General features: G+C 43.9%; 1 protein-coding gene across 3 annotated transcripts in view; it reads right to left on the reverse strand.

Moving 5' to 3' along the window:
- ebf1a (EBF transcription factor 1a) overlaps positions 1 to 17,470 on the reverse strand; it is a 96,700-nt gene that overhangs the window by 54,660 nt on the left and 24,570 nt on the right. For all 3 annotated transcript variants that reach the window (XM_066648895.1, XM_066648894.1, XM_066648896.1), the window contains one exon: positions 9,869 to 9,957. In XM_066648895.1, coding sequence (XP_066504992.1) covers positions 9,869 to 9,957 — 89 coding nt within the window. The remainder of the gene's footprint in view (positions 1 to 9,868; positions 9,958 to 17,470) is intronic.

Raw genomic sequence — 17,470 nt, forward strand, 5'->3', positions numbered from 1 at the left:
ATTCGTTCTTTTCCTTTCCTGCGTACAGAAACATCATATGCAAGATGATCCGCACACTCTGAGTGATGTCTATCTGTTATCAGTGTGTATTTAAGGGCTGGCATCAAGCGGTGACCACACTGGTGTGTAATATCAGAATTATTTACACACACACCAGCCCTGTGATGAATGTGAACTCTCATACACTGAGCCATTCCTTTCAGTGACAATGAACCCATCTGCTCTTATCTCCGGTTTGAAGCAGCCAGTTTGTCACATACAAATAGGTTTTAAAACATTGTTGTGTAACACTTTTATAACGATTCAAACATTTTCCTGCGTTTTGTCCTTTTATGTTAACTGTTGTGTAATATTAAAAACGACCATTTTCATTATTATTTTCATTATATGAATATATTTATTTTAAAATGTCATTTTATATAAAAAGCAAGTAACAATATACTACATTCATGACCACTAACATAGAAACCTTCAATTCGTCCAAAACTCCAAAACTCACATGTTCTGTGTACATTATTATCACCAAGAGCAGAATAAATGGATGCAAATGCTTTTGCAGTGCTTTTTTCTTGATGGAACTCAAATGCAGTAATGAATACATTCTTCTCTCTTGCCATTTTTCATACATAGCAGTGGCGATTGCTCTAAGACTGCAAGGAAAGCTCAGCTTCCCCTAAAATGTCAAAAATAAGTGATCAAATATATACTGTTGTGTGTACATGTCATTGAATAAATATGCACTACAACGCGCTCAACTTTTGTTCAGAATCAGCTTCTTATCACTGGTAAAGACGCGGCTTTCCTCTCAATCATTCCCGCAGCTTCACAGTGCTTTAAACAGTGAGGACGCTGAGCATCCACAGAGTTCAATAGCGAAGCAGCGAAGTGCAGCGAAACGAGACGAGTCATTGGATAAATGCTGGGCTTTGTCCCGCCCATCGGACGCTCAGCGTCTCTGGGGGTCTATGGGGCAGTGCGCTGGCCTCGGCTGGCCCGGACGCTCAGCTTCTGCATGATGATTGGATGATCTGTCTGAGGCTGAATCCCTTTTTGATTGACAGTGAAATGAGCGAATCAGTGATCCTTTGGTGTAAAGATCCGTGGGAGCATTAAATTTTCATTCTGTTCTGAGTTGAACCGGAGACTTTCTTAATCCTCTTAGCGGCATTTTCTTTGTTAAAAACGACTAGCGATAAATCGAGCTTCTATTTCTGGTGGGTTTTTTGTAGCTGCTTGTGTTTGGAGACTGACTTCTATCACTCTTTCTGACTTCTATCGCAGTTTCTGTCCAGCGGGTGCTGCTGAGCCCCTCCACCGTCACAAAGCACTCACAGGCGGACACACTTCACATGGGCCAAGGCCGTTTAAGCAGCCTAGCTCTGCTGGCCATTGAGAGGACACTAGTCAAGTCCCTGGAAAAGACGCCTTGTTGGTACGACAGGGGCACAGATCATTATCTTGAAAAGGAACGGAGGGTAGAATTTACGTATAAATAAACCGACACATTTTATGATGTAGGCCGAAATTGAGCTTCCCCTCCTTGAAAGACCAGCATCTGCCACTGTTACTTAGTTACTTTATACTACTTATTTGCACACCTAATATATAATGTGCGATCTTGGATTTTAGAAGGTCTAAACATGACCAAATCTAAGAGCTCAAAGGAATTAGTTATTTAAAAGGTTCAACCTCCAGGCCAGTTTGTACATTTTTGGAGTAATAATGATGTATACAGTGTTATTACGTCTGTAATGTAAAGTACATTACAGGAGAAAGACTTTTATAACTACCTTGCAAAATGGTAGGGGAATTTAATTGACAGTTTACTGCAGAACACACCACTTCTCTGATCATTTATGCGACTCAGCTTCAACTGAAACCTGGAACTGCCCAGAGGATCTCATGTGAAGTAGGACAGAAGGTGATGCCGAGGGCTTTGACTTCTGTAGAGTTGAGTGTGTTCATTCTATTGAATGTATCACTCAATGTGAAGATACCATGTTTATCTAAACAACAATCAAATATCCTTGAGTCCCCATCTTTGCCTCTCCACTTCCTCTCCTCCTTCTCCCCCATCTGTACCATCCATCAATATCTGTCCATCATAAATATCCGTCCCCCTGCTCTTTAACTAATGTAGCTCTCTTGCATAATTCATATTGAGTCTCTGCAGGCCTCAAAGGTTACCTTCTGAAAGTCAATAACAACCTGTCTGTCTGCATCTGCTGCAGCTAGTCAGCGGAGAACGCAGGGACTTTGAAATTGTTTTTATATTATAATGCCACAAACTAACCTAACTGTACTCTGCTGACCATTCCTAGGACGACTGGGTGGGTTTAACAATCCGCTGGCTTTGGAGAAACACACAGATGCATATTGAGAAAGCTCTGTTTACTTTGGCTCTCCACTGGAGCGTGAAGAGGGAGCACAGAGCCCACGCCACTCCCCAGTGACCAGCGCTGTTTCCTGGGAACACAGATTGAATCCTGGGCCCTGTGGAGGTGGCCAAGGGGGGATCAGGTGGATGTGAAGTGACAGGGAAAATGTGGGGAACAAACACAGACTGGAGAGCGGGAGAGGGAACAAACAAGGCCACAGACTGGCCACACTGACTCTCAGCCAAACTCATCGAGCGAAGCTGCGGCTTTGGATGTGAGCTCCTACGCACACTGAGCAATCAGGGGGCTTTTCTTCAAATGATTCTCTCTATTTCTCTCTGTCAAACACACGCACACAAACACGGACTCCACTTTATGCTCGCTAGCCCCTCCTCATCGACTGGCTTTGCTATTGGAGCTGAACGATTTGGACGAAATTCAGTTTTGGAGTTCGATTACGACTCATTGTGACGGCAATATAGTTTGAGAAAGAGTAACGAGGACAAACATTGCGTCTGATGCACAGCACAGCTCTCATGAAGCACTAAGACTATGTTCATATTACAAGCCTCATTCATCAATTCCGATATTTTGCTCTGATCGGATTTGGGTGTCTTGATGGATCACATTCATAGATGCAAGTGATCTGTGTGAAAGAATCTGTCCCTAAAATGGCACACATGCACACACTGAAATACACACTACCAACAAAAACACCACATATTAACATCATGTGTGAGATTGGCTGAACCCCAGCACACCTACCTCAGCACAGTGAAAGATACATAAGAACGGTTTCTCCATTCACATAGTGTGTTGTACTTAGAAATTAAAAAAAAAAAAATTATATTGCAGTGCTGCCGGTGTTTGCTGAGGACCAAAGCACTAATCACAAGCGTAAAGGCGAAAAGAGGCATGACATCTGATCTGACTGTTCATATCCATGTCACATGCCCATGAATGGGATTCGTATTCGATCTAGAACCACGTATGAAAGTGACTCAAGACACGTCCACACAGGAAACAATCTGATTCAGCCTGGTAGTGTGATTGTAGCCTAAAAGCTACACAAGTTCTAATAGTACTACTAGTGTCTAGACTACATTTACGAAGGTGTAGACCCAGCACTGAACACTTGATACTCAACACTATTAGCCGAGTGAGTGAGTGTGAGGTACTTCACATCTGGAAATACGCAAGGTTGCTCTGAAACTTAATTTGGCCTCTATTATTAAATCAAATCAAACACTTCATAAAGCACTGATCAGGAACCACGGGATTTGTCAAGACTAGCTGCTATTTAATCTTAAATATAATTCTAAATAAACTCATCAGTGCTGTCACATTACATCATCAAGCAGCAGAGCCAAGCATCTTATTGAGACTTAAGTGAAAAGCAGATGTTTTGCGGTGATGTGGCTTTCAAAGTACCCTCCAATAAAACGCAATACTTCAGCAGTTTTTAATGTGCACCGTTTTTTTTTTGGACTGCTTGGCAAATGTGCTGGCTGGTTTGCCCAGTGATTGAGGGAGACAAGTTAGCCCGCCTTGTTCCTCGCATGCCCCTCACCTGTGATTGAGTCCAGCAGTTGAGAGAAGTGCCGTCAACAAACTGTTATTACCTCAATAAAGGGCAAAATCGATAGTGCAGAAATGAGCAGCCAGGCCCAGCGGCCCGACACTGTTAATATCTGGCTGTGAGTGTTAGGGCTAGCAGAGGACAAACAGAGAGAGAGAGAGAGAGAGAAGGAGATAGAGGGAGAGGGCTAAAACCTACACTACTCACACAAAATGAGGGTAAAATCCATCTGCGCTCATCAGCCCTGTCGCTACAATCTAGTGGCCATTCAGAGCCACGCACAGGAATGATTTCTCATTTACCTTCCTCTCTGCATGCTACCTGGCCTCCCTCTCTCTCTCTCTCACCCTCTCTATTCCTACTGCTTCTTCCCCCTTGTGGTGACTCAATTACTGTTGGCCGAGCAATAATAAAGTGCGGGTGGTGGTGGCTTCGATCGGCTGACCCAGGAGAAGGCTGCCCCGGACAGCTGACTTCACCATGATGGATCACCTGGATCCCTCTCTTTCTCTCCTTCCTCTCTCTTTATGCCTTTCTCTCTCTCTCTCTCTCTCTCTCTCTCTCACCTCTACTCTTTCCTGTTAGAGGCCAGGACCTTAACCCTCACCATGCCACCCTGTCAGGCTGAATTGCTACATGTTTATTTCCATGCAATGTGCATTTCTCTTTGGTGTGCGTCCTCTTTAAAATGACCCAGATAACTATTCTACCAGGACTTCTAGAATATATTCCTAAAGAAGACATCTATGTTGTACAGCCAAGTACTTGAGAACATTACTTTTATAAAGATATTAGGTAATATCCTGTCTGGATATCATTCTTCCTTAAAGGTACAAGCAGTGTAGGTGATGTGCTATCACGGTATAATGGTGGTCCTAAGGGCCATTTGTGTTCCCTGAAGGTACAGCACCTTTTCTTTTTCTGGAAGAGACAATAATATGGGCTTAAAATGGTAGATGTATTAGATGCAATCAGTGCACTTTCTGTATAACAGTAGAATAGAGATGAGATATAAAAACTCAATAGGAACATTCTAAGGCCTATAGCAACGTTTAAAAAACCTGTAAATGTGTCCAAAATATTATCCATGAAAACTGACGTTACCAGGCAGACAGATGAAGTTGAATTATTCCAGAGTATTCCTCTAATATGCACCAAACAGTTTATAGGACCACGCACACCAAGTAGAACCAAGTGTTGTTGTACTATTCTTCTTTCGTGTTAAACTTTGGCTGGAAACAAAAGTGTCAAATTTATGAAACATTCAACAAAACATTTTTGGCCATGTATCAGGTTCGGATTTCTAGAGCTGGTAATTCAAAGGCCAAATCTGTCAGATTAACCATGGACATGATTAAGAAACGACAGCAAAATGAACCAATCATGTTTCATTTCCAACTGATGGAACTGTGAATAACAAACATAGTTTGAGACAGCTTTCAGGCCGTTGTTAAAACTCAACAGTAACAGCAACTCCATCCCAGGATCTTGGCTGGAAGAGTCACTCTAAAACATACAACGTGACTGCAAAAATGTGTGTACAGACTGAATGAGGTCTCTGTCCCCCTCTTTAAACAGGCACAAGAATGGTCTACTGCACCAACCATCTACAAACCCAAAACCCACAAATAACCGCATCCTCTGGGACCTCCCTAGCACCTGACTCTACACATAGCGCTGTGAAAGGGAAGACGGTTGGGTGTTTTTTCCTCTTCGTCTCATTCGCATGCGTACTGTGGCTTGCTTGGTGGCCATCCAGATCTATTCATTATAACCACGAGTGAGGGAATCCGTTAAAAATATGGCACGCTGTTAAAAACATTCTCCAGGGAGCGAACTCTTTTTGATCCATGCTGAAAAACAGTGGGAAAGATGTGACGGCTGACCCCGGTCATGACCTGCCTAATGCATTCAAATTCATCACCAGACCCAGCGAGACGAGCCTAGAACAAGTCCACATTAAAAACACAGAGTAAACTAGGCTACCATTAATATGAGAGAAATCTCACTGCTCCTGTCCTTAAGATATGTAGAGAGCCCAGCAGTAAATGTGTTGGGTTTGTGAGCAGTCTGCTGGTGGCCTCTTTAACAGAACTTAGGAGTGTTCTGCTTGTCATGACTTTATTCTAAAAACACCTGAAAAGCAGGCAGCTTTTATAATCTTTATTTTAAAATCACGGATGCTCTGGGGCAGTGGTAAATCATTAAAATTCATTAAGGTCCAGTTACAGAACATTTACTCAAACCAAGGTCTGGAACGTAATGTATAGCTTGCCATACTCTGTACATTAAAATAGCCTTATAATTCTAGTATAATTTTATGTAGTTACCAACTGAATGGCAAATCAAATGACACTTTCAGTTACATTTCAACAAGTGGAGATTTATAAATAATTATAAATAATAAAACATTATTTTGAAATAAACAAATGCACATTAATGGAAAGTCCCTAATGACTATTGCACTTTACTGCTTTTACATATCCAGCGATCTGATTGGCTCTTATTACTGAAGGACAGGACATTACCCATAAACAGAATCCATGTTCAGCGTTATGAGAATTTCAACTTGTAATCGTTCCTTTATTTTTAATGTTTCTGGTTTTATTTCTATCTCACACAACACTGTCGTCCCCAAACTGTCCCAACAGACACTTGTTTTTGGGCTGTTTTTACTGGCCCCTGGACAGCGCAACTGGAGCCCTGCCCTGGGTGTGTCACTCATTCGAGTCACAGCGCTCATCATAATGCACCAATCTGATTGGCTCAATAGCCTCACGTGTGCTGTGCAGAAACGCATGTGATTGGTCGGTGAGTTTCCTGGAGCGCTAAACCTGAACCGTAACGACTAGAAGAGTCACACCGCTTTAAACACACACTCTGTTCAAAGTTAAACAGCTCTTAATAGCTTATCAGTTACAGGTCCAGGTCCGGACAGGACAGCGTCCTGGTGCAGACCCGGGCCGTGGTCCGTCTTTCCGTGACCCCCTGTTCTATGCCATATTTACATAAGCCTATGCTCAATGCCATGTGTCATCTGGAGAGGTGTAAAGGCTCCTAGCATTGTGTGTTCTCTGGGGTGATTGAGTTCCACCCAGTACTTCTGCGATTAATGGTGTCTTTGATCCAGAACTAATCATCCAACATCAGTACCTGAGATCACTTATGCTCTCGTGGCTGATTCAAATAAAGTATTCACTTCATCGTTCTAACATTCAATCTGAATCCTTCCCGTACGAGTAGAGGCCACAGTAAATGGGGAAGAAATCTCTATTAATGTCTCTCATTTAATAAGAAATGCTGAAAAAAGTATCTACAAAAAAAAACCAAATAAGAAATATAATGTAAGTGGGTCAAAACAACAGTGTGCGCCAACGTTTGTGCGCAAGAGCAGATCCAGGCTGTGGCTGCAGTGGAAAGCATGCAGACAATGTCCATGTGGCAAATTAGGGACAGAGATCAAACACTGTGGCTCTATTTAGCCACACTGACAGAGGCCTGTAGATCTGTCCTCCTCGCACCAGCTGGAGAACGGCAAATGAGAAGGGAGGGGGGTGGGGGGTGGAGAGAGAGAGAGAGAGATTTGAGAAAGCAACATGGAAGTTGTTCTGCTGTCGTGGAAAGGCTTTAGATATAATTTATATATTTAGAAATATATGAGTTCATTATGTCATTTTGTGCCATCACAAATTTCCTACAAGCACAATATATATATCCTATTAAGCTTAATATAGACAGCTTTGGTCATGTATTTTATTGTAACTTGTCACTTGTTCCTTATTTTTGAATTTGAATCAATGTAACAATGACATATAGTTCTATAGAGCACCTGCACTGACTGACAACTGCTTGTGGGGAAATGTGCTAAAAAAATATGAATAAATATTTAAATAACTGGACAGAAAAGCAGCATCAACCGATGCAATTTCTGTCAATTTGCATAATTGGATGTTATTATAAAAATATAATGCAAAATAATAATAATAAATAAATAAATAAATAGATAGATTCAGCCCATAAGAGTACACCACACTTTATACATATTTATACACGTTGTACAAACAATGCCTGAATCATCTGAAATGTAGTGTATATATCTAACATTTCTCATTATGCGATAATTAAGAATATTATAGTATCATTCAGCGCAGCAGGTAGTGTCACAGCTCTAGGATCCTGGGGTTATTAGTTAGCTCTGGGTTACTGTCTGTGAGGAGTGTGGTGTGTTCTCCCTGTGTCTGCGTGGGTTTCCTCCGGGTGACTGTCTGTGAGGAGTGTGGTGTGTTCTCCCTGTGTCTGCGTGGGTTTCCTCCGGGTGACTGTCTGTGAGGAGTGTGGTGTGTTCTCCCTGTGTCTGTGTGGGTTTCCTCCGGGTGACTGTCTGTGAGGAGTGTGGTGTGTTCTCCCTGTGTCTGCGTGGGTTTCCTCCGGGTGACTGTCTGTGAGGAGTGTGGTGTGTTCTCCCTGTGTCTGCGTGGGTTTCCTCCGGGTGACCGTCTGTGAGGAGTGTGGTGTGTTCTCCCTGTGTCTGCGTGGGTTTCCTCCGGGTGACCGTCTGTGAGGAGTGTGGTGTGTTCTCCCTGTGTCTGCGTGGGTTTCCTCCGGGTGACCGTCTGTGAGGAGTGTGGTGTGTTCTCCCTGTGTCTGCGTGGGTTTCCTCCGGGTGACTGTCTGTGAGGAGTGTGGTGTGTTCTCCCTGTGTCTGCGTGGGTTTCCTCCGGGTGACCGTCTGTGAGGAGTGTGGTGTGTTCTCCCTGTGTCTGCGTGGGTTTCCTCTGGGTGACCGTCTGTGAGGAGTGTGGTGTGTTCTCCCTGTGTCTGCGTGGGTTTCCTCCGGGTGACCGTCTGTGAGGAGTGTGGTGTGTTCTCCCTGTGTCTGCGTGGGTTTCCTCCGGGTGACCGTCTGTGAGGAGTGTGGTGTGTTCTCCCTGTGTCTGCGTGTACGTAGGTGTGAGTGTGAGTGTGAGTGAATGTGTGTCGCCCTGTGAAGGATTGGCAACACCTCCCCGCTGTGTTTCCGCCCTGCGCCCAGTGATTCCAGGTAGGCTCCAGACCCACCATGACCCTGAACTGGATAAGTGCTTACAGACAATGAATGAATGAATGAATTTTTATAACGATGCAAAATTCTTTAGCTCAAATTCATTTTTCTAAAGATGTTCTGCACTAAATCATTCGTGTATCTGGCCAGGCCTTGTATCTGGGCATTTGGCTTGATGTACTGTGTGCTGACCTCTCAGTCTAATTCAGTGCTGTTACAGGTGTAATGGATGTGGTTTGTCATGGACAGTGAATACCAATCGTCCGGCTCTAATATGCCTTTTTTCTCCCTAACAGCACAAGGTCAGGTCTGGGCCTACTGAGAACGAGCCCAGCCATAATTACTCTTTTTTTAGTCTATTAAGAGCTGCAGCTTGCGTGGGGCTCAGGGGTATAGGACACGAACAACAAGATAAAGTAATGTTTATTTATTGCTCCCAAAGGATTCATTTACACAGGCTGCTCCTCCTGAAGCGGAGAGGGCTCAGAGGGGAAACAAACACACGACCATGCTCTACAACTAGGTCTGTCTCTCTCTTCATGAGGCAAGGGAGTGAACGAGAGAGTCAGGGAAAGGCTGACAGAGAGAGAGAGAGAGAGAGAGAGAGAGAGAGAGAGAATAAGCCAAGAGCCTTGAATTCAAGGATAATTGGAGCTTGCTTCTACTGGAGTGGATATGGAGTTTTAAAAAGTGAGCTTTAGATTTTAAATGATATTTAACTGTTTTACACTGAGCTTTCAGAATGTATTAATTTTTATGACTTTGTTGTTTCTGTTTTAGTGAGAAGCATCGTGGCTGGAGACTGAAAAGAATAGCGAGAAGGATATTTGCTAAAACACTCGTAAACCCAGTGATTAGACCCGTGCTGACCTTTGGTAAGCGCTCAGGATCTCCAGGGTGTCTGGGGATGACCTTCTGTAGCCGCTGGAAACCATAGTCGATGGTAGGCTCGTTCAGTGCTGAAGAAAAGCAGAAGAGAAGCATTAAATAAGATTCCACATCCATCTCTGTTAAGCACTTTTAAGCTTGTTTACTCTATGCATTCAACAGACGATCAGCGGTGCATTTAACACAATGCACAATTAGACAGAATGCATTTTTGATTTCTTTGATCCTTGACACTGTACAAACAAAAAGGATAAATAATAAACCGTCTATTTATTTTAACAGTGAGTGCCAAAAAATAAAAATTTGCAGAGAAAGAAAATGGCAAAGGCGTAAGTACAGTGTCAAAAAGGAATGTTCTCAAAACGGAGAGCAGAAAAACACAGTTGTATTAATACAACCAGTGCCTCACCTGCCAGATAGTGCTGAGCCCTGGGCAGAGGTTTATGAATAAAACAGAGCCCCTACAATCAATGCGTATCACTCCTAACAGTTCATTTCTGCTACCTCTGCGGCAGGCTCTCTCTCAGCATCCTCAATCAGACACTGGCCTCAGCTCTTCCCTGTGAAAGCACCCACCCACTGTCAGGGTTACAGAACATAGACAGTTGATGGCACACCGGCTAAGATTTTCATCTGGAATTCTAGAATTCTGCTTTAAATGGCTTTTAGCCTGTTGTGAATCTTAATTGTGGTTTTCATTTCTCCTAAATTTGAGTAATTTCCAGTCCCACACTTGACAGGTCTCTCCCCACTCACACGCTGGGAGATTTAAGGCTTTAAACTACTGCTAACACATCTTCAGACCTCAACATGCTCGGAGGAGAACACTGCCCATGATTGCTACGTCAGTAAACAGACATCCAACGCGGCTAGCAACAACAAAAAATGCAATGAATAAACTTAGCATTATAAAGTTGAGGTGGGTGGCTTACTTTTGTGAATTGATATTTGAGTAAAAGTTAATGAGGGAATTTTTTATTATTTTTTAAAAAGAGGTATCCCTATATTCCACGGTCCTAGTTCTGACCATGAATGAGTGCATTTCTTGAATGAGTCATGTCCTTAATCTTGTGCAAAGTCTGAAAACAAATCATGCTGGTTTAAAAATCCCATCCCTGTTTAATACATAAGCACGGATTATCTGCAAAACAAATATGTAGGCCTAAGTTATGAGCAAATAATTAAATTAAAGTTTTCATTCCTGAGGAGGCAGCACCTCCAGAGCCCAGGGACAGAGCCTCAGACCCTCTCTGAGGATTCAGAAATAAGATAATATTGAGAGAGGAACCTGATCCTGGCGATAGGGCCAAACATCCTGTGGGGCCGGACCACACGGCGCTCGGCGAAATGTTTTCCTAACCTCCTCAGACCGAGGGGGGACTTTTACTTTGAAACAATGGGTCTTTCTCCCTCTGTTGGCATGCTGTGTTTGTTTGTGTGTTTGTCTGTTGTGGTGCTAAACTCTTGCTTCCGGGGCCACACTCTAACAGAGAGTTTCTGTGCTTTGTATGGGAACGTAAGAGAGGGGCACTGACAGGAGGACAATGTAGTAGAGAGGTAAGGGCTAGATTTGAAAAGAAAGTACATTTCTTATGGAATTAAAAGTCTCAGTTAAGTAGTGGTTTGACCCCTAATTGCTGCAGGAACATAAGGTGACCCTATTTGGTCAAATCTAACTATAATGTATCATTAACCATTCAACTATGTTGTTGAAGTTTAATACATAAAATTATACTCTTTAACAAGTCTACAGAGTCTCAGCTCCCCGCCCCCTTGAACACCCTGGTCCCTTTTGCTCACCCTTCAACAAAGGGACAACACACCACACTCCTCACAGACAGTCACCCAGAGGAAACCCATGCAGACACAGGGAGAACACACCACACTCCTCACACACAGTCACCCGGAGGAAACCCACGCAGACACAGGGAGAACACACCACACTCCTCACAGACAGTCACCCGGAGGAAACCCACGCAGACACAGGGAGAACACACCACACTCCTCGCAGACAGTCACCCAGAGGAAACCCACGCAGACACAGGGAGAACACACCACACTCCTCACAGACAGTCACCCGGAGGAAACCCACGCAGACACAGAGAGAACACACCACACTCCTCACAGACAGTCACCGGGAAGAAACCCACGCAGACACAGGGAGAACACACCACACTCCTCACAGACAGTCACCCGGAGGAAACCCACGCAGACACAGGGAGAACACACCACACTCCTCACAGACAGAAATATAAAGTTAAAAGCTATCCTCACAGCATCTTAACTTAGCGCTATTATTTGACTTTTCCAAACAGTACATTGAGAATCAACTGTACTATATATAAGATTATGTAATGCACTGGAGGAAAACAGATTAATCCTGAAAAACACATACAAACAGAAACATTTTTAGTGTTTGCTGAGATATTTGCTAACATTTGCAACTATTTGCCTTTGAAAAATGTTTCTTACATGTGCAGTAGGAAAACCCAGCGCAGCAAAACGATAAATCTATGAGAGTGCTGCAGACAGAACAACTCCAATAAGCCATAATGTACAACTCTGAACTCCACTATGCAGCGCAAAAGTACCTTTTTTCAAAATAAAAGTCACTGTCTGATGATATAATTTTGCTTGTGGCCGGAACAGAAAGCGTAGTGTGAGCGCAGGCCAGCGGGGGGTGTGGGTAGGAGAGGAGAACCGTTCTCCTGCACGGTACATTTTAACTGGCCCGAGTGTGAGTACACAATTAAACACCACTCCAACTCATTCCAAATGTACTGGATTCAGTCTCTTCCTCTCCATAGAACACACAGCTAAGTGCTGGGAGAATTTACCACCTTCAAGCTGACAACTTACATTGAGCATTACATTCATTTAATTTCATGCCTTTATATGGAGATTATACAGGGTGGGCCATTTATATGGATACACCTTAATAAAATGGGAATGGTTGGTGATATTAACTTCCTGTTTGTGGCTCATTAGTATATGGGAGGGGGGAAACTTTTCAAGATGGGTGGTGACCATGGCGGCCATTTTGAAGTCGGCCATTTTGGATCCAACTTTTTTTTTTCAATGGGAAGAGGGTCATGTGACACATCAAACGTATTGGGAATTTCACAAGAAAAACAATGGCGTGCTTGGTTTTAACTGTATTCTTTCATTAGTTATTTACAAGTTTCTGACCACTTATAAAATGTGTTCTAGGTGCTGCCCATTGTGTTGGATTGTCAATGCAACCCTCTTCTCCCACTCTTCACACACTGATAGCAACACCGCAGGAGAAATGCTAGCACAGGCTTCCAGTATACATAGCAACTACGGATACTGGAAGCCTGTGCTAGCATTTCTCCTGCGGTGTTGCTATCAGTGTGTGAAGAGTGGGAAAAGAGGGTTGCATTGACAATCCAACACAATGGGCAGAACCTAGAACACATTTTACAATGGTCAGAAACTTGTAAATAACTAATGAAAGAATACAGTTACGTTAAAACCAATTGACACACCATTAACACACCATTGTTTTTCTTGTGAAATTCCCAATAAGTTTGATGTGTCACATGACCCTCTTCCCATTGAAAAACAAAAGTTGAATCCAAAATGGCCGCCATGGTCACCACCATCTTGAAAACCCCCCCCCCCCCCCCCCCATATACTAATGTGCCACAAACAGGAAGTTAATATCACCAACCATTCCCATTTTATTAAGGTGTATCCATAGAAATGGCCCACCCTGTACATACACTGCATGACTGTGTCTACAATAGCAGCACATTAACGTCAATGAATTCACTAATTAATAATTAATGAATTATTAATTATGGTGTCTGCTTTGGGCAGTGTACATTAAAACATATAATACATATGTGAGTCAGTCATTTTGTATTGAACTGATTCCGTTTTCTAAAGCAGGGATTTCCCTGAAAGTGGCACTGCCTGGTTATTCTGTTTTTAAAAAAAAGCCAGTAAAAACATAAATGAATGATCTTCTCTCTGGGTTTCTGGCCTCCCACTGGTGGCTCTTTGGTTTACAGTGATGAATCTCTCTGGCGGCAGCTTTAGCACTTAATAAAAAGGTTGTCGGATATGACAGAGGGATCTGTGCGTGTGGCTTTTTTTTTTCTGGACACACACACACACACACACACACACACACACACACACACACACACAGTGATCACTTAACAGAGGCAATTAGAGGACTAGCGTGAATATTGCAGGAGGTGGATAGCTGTGGGGGCTGATGTAATAATGTATGCAATGTATTCAGAGTCGAGAGGAAGTGGTTGTGTAGGCCAAGATTCAACATTAATATTCAAACATTGAAATAAATAAAATGGGATTTGGGTAGCTGACGTTATAGAGCAAAGGCCCATTGCCTTGAGCAGCCCTCTTTTCCTTTGCTCATTCACTCTGTTCTTCTCTCTCCATTTCTCTCTCTCTGAGTCAGACTGTTTTTCTGCCGCCTGGAGCGCAGACTCTTGCACACAACAGAAGATGGAGCGAAAAATAGCACTCGCAAAAGCGAACTCTCTTTAGCCCGCAGTTAATTGTTCTGGTGAAATGAGGGAACGGAGTGTCTCTCACTCTCCCTCTGTCTCTGTGTCTCTCGGCCACCCTTCTGTTCGCCCTGTAGGCCGCAGCCTGGTCGTTTCCTGAGGGATCTAACCCAGCTCCCCCTCAGCTCCACAGCTGAGAGGACAGACTGTGGGCAGGCTCTCTGTGCGGTGGAGTGCAGTCAGATGGCTTTGAGCCCAGACAGAACCATGCCCCTGGAGCCCAGAGCCCATGATGTGCCCGGCTTGGCCTTCTCTCCGCCGGGGAATGGCACAGACGCGATGGAAGTTGCCCACTGATCAGTTCTCCTCTTCATAGAGTAGGACGGCCTCCAAGCAGCAGGTGAGCACTAGCTCTTAATGGGAGGAAAAGAGAAGTGAACAAATGGCTCTCGACCTGACAAGCCAGATCAAGTCTCTGCATTCCTGCATCTGGATAGTGATGGTCCGACAGCGTTCCCATCCAGATCAATCTGACTTGATGTCATTACCTTTAGCGGCTGTTCATTTGGTATAATAGGTCGGCTTATATCTAGAGTAATGTACAATTTTATGGTGTCTTTGATTCACCAGTATTTTTTTAATGTTTTTTTCTTTGTGAAAATATCTAAATGTACTCTATAGAGTTTTTAGAAGCAAAATTCCTCACAGAATTCACTCACAGACATTTAACAAAATATTCAACATGGGGTGCTTTGCGTAAATGACACTGTGTCCTTGTTAACTCACTTCTTTCTTTCTTTCTTTCTTTATTTAGGTATGACTGGGATTTTATATAGGTTTGCTGCTTAGGTGCCAAGGCTACATAGAATAGAAAAACATTATAAACATATATAATTAGTGCACTTGTGCTAGCCTACTCTCGCTAGCAGCACATGTGCTAAGCATGTGTGCTGCGTCTAAATAACGCAGTGCTAAATTTCGTTCAGCTCTTTTTTGTCCCATACTTTGGTGGTATTACGGGTTGTGAGAAACACAGAATGTAGAACGAATTTTATATGATATACCAAATGAACTGGTAAAACATGCATAAATACATTCATACATTCATTCATTCTAACCACTTATCTGGTCCAGAGCCTACCCAGAACACACCCTGAAGGGGGCGCCAGTCCTTCACAGGACGACACACACTCACATTCACTCACACCCAGGTACAATTTTGGGTCGCCAATCTACCTATCAACGTGTGTTTTTGGATTATGGGAGGAAACCGAAGCACCCGGAGGAAACCCACACAGACACAAGGATAACACACCACACTCCTCACAGACAGTCACCCGGAGGAAACCCACGCAGACACAGAGAGAACACACCACACTCCTCACAGAGAGTCACCCGGAAAAAACCCACACAGACACAGGGAGAACACACCACACTCCTCACAGACAGTCACCCGGAGGAAACCCACGCAGACACAGAGAGAACACACCACACTCCTCACAGACAGTCACCCGGAGGAAACCCACGCAGACACAGGGAGAACACACCACACTCCTCACAGACAGTCACCCGGAGGAAACCCACGCAGACACAGGGAGAACACACCACACTCCTCACAGACAGTCACCCGGAAGAAACCCACGCAGACACAGGGAGAACACACCACACTCCTCACAGACAGTCACCCGGAGGAAACCCACGCAGACACAGAGAGAACACACCACACTCCTCACAGACAGTCACCCGGTGGAAACCCACGCAGACACAGGGAGAACACACCACACTCCTCACAGACAGTCACCCGGAGGAAACCCACGCAGACACAGAGAGAACACACCACACTCCTCACAGAGAGTCACCCGGAAGAAACCCACGCAGACACAGGGAGAACACACCACACTCCTCACAGACAGTCACCCGGAGGAAACCCACGCAGACACAGAGAGAACACACCACACTCCTCACAGACAGTCACCCGGAGGAAACCCACGCAGACACAGGGAGAACACACCACACTCCTCACAGACAGTCACCCGGAGCTGGACTTGAACCCACAACCTCCAGATCCCTGGAGCTGTGCTGCTGCGCCACTGTGCCGCAAAACATATTAGATAAAAAACATTAAATATGATCCATAGAAGAGTTATGGCACATACCATTTTATGTTAATCTCTGTAAATAAATTGAAACTCTACAATCAAATATATAGAGTACAGTATTTAAGTCTGTACCCTGTAGAGAATGTGTTTAGAGAATGTGACTTTATTTCATCTGTAGGATACAGGACCACTGTGGCAGGCCTTGTATACAGTTAATGCCTCACTTATTCAATTTCAGTGAAACACGCTCCTTTTGCAACTGCAGCTAAGAGCAGTCAGCAATGTTCCTGACACACTGCAGATCATAATGACTTCTTGACTGAGCCCCAGCATTAAGGCAGAGGAAAGCAGTGGACGTCTAGCCCCGCAGCCGCTCACTCGGGCCTGTGATTGACCCAGTGTTTACTTAAGAATCCTGAACAAAAACTGTTAAAACAATCCTGGGGCAGTGATGGAGAGCAGAGCACAGCTATCGCCCAGAGAAAGAACAACAAAAACAGCCCTATGTGACAGAATGATGCAAAGCCACCCTGGGGCTCACAATACATCATATCTAAATAGACTTCCTGTAATCAGGCCTGTGGAGGTTCCAGCCGGGAGGTGGAAGTGTGACCCAGGGATCAGAATGAGGCAGAAGCTGGGTGGGAGCTTTAGTGTAGGGAAGTGTATGAGTGTATGGGCAGAATGAATAGAGACAGAGGCTGGCTGTGTTTAGAATGAGGGCCTTGGCCCACACTGGGTGAAGGGTGACTCTAAAGGGCCTCAAATGAATACTAGCTCAGAAAACATAGGTGCAACATAGGTGGGTAACACTGACTTATATGTTGCTGTTATGGTTACACAAGTTATACCTTAACGATGAACTAACTCCAAATGCACCGCTAACTGCAAAAAAGTAAAGTCATGCTGAAGTTACAATTACTTTCTGTGGTAATTCAAAAAGTGAATAATACTTACAGACAAGTTCAATCTCAAACTACAGT

Source organism: Hoplias malabaricus, chromosome 17 (genome assembly GCF_029633855.1).
Source record: "Hoplias malabaricus isolate fHopMal1 chromosome 17, fHopMal1.hap1, whole genome shotgun sequence".
NCBI classification, from domain to species: domain Eukaryota; kingdom Metazoa; phylum Chordata; class Actinopteri; order Characiformes; family Erythrinidae; genus Hoplias; species Hoplias malabaricus.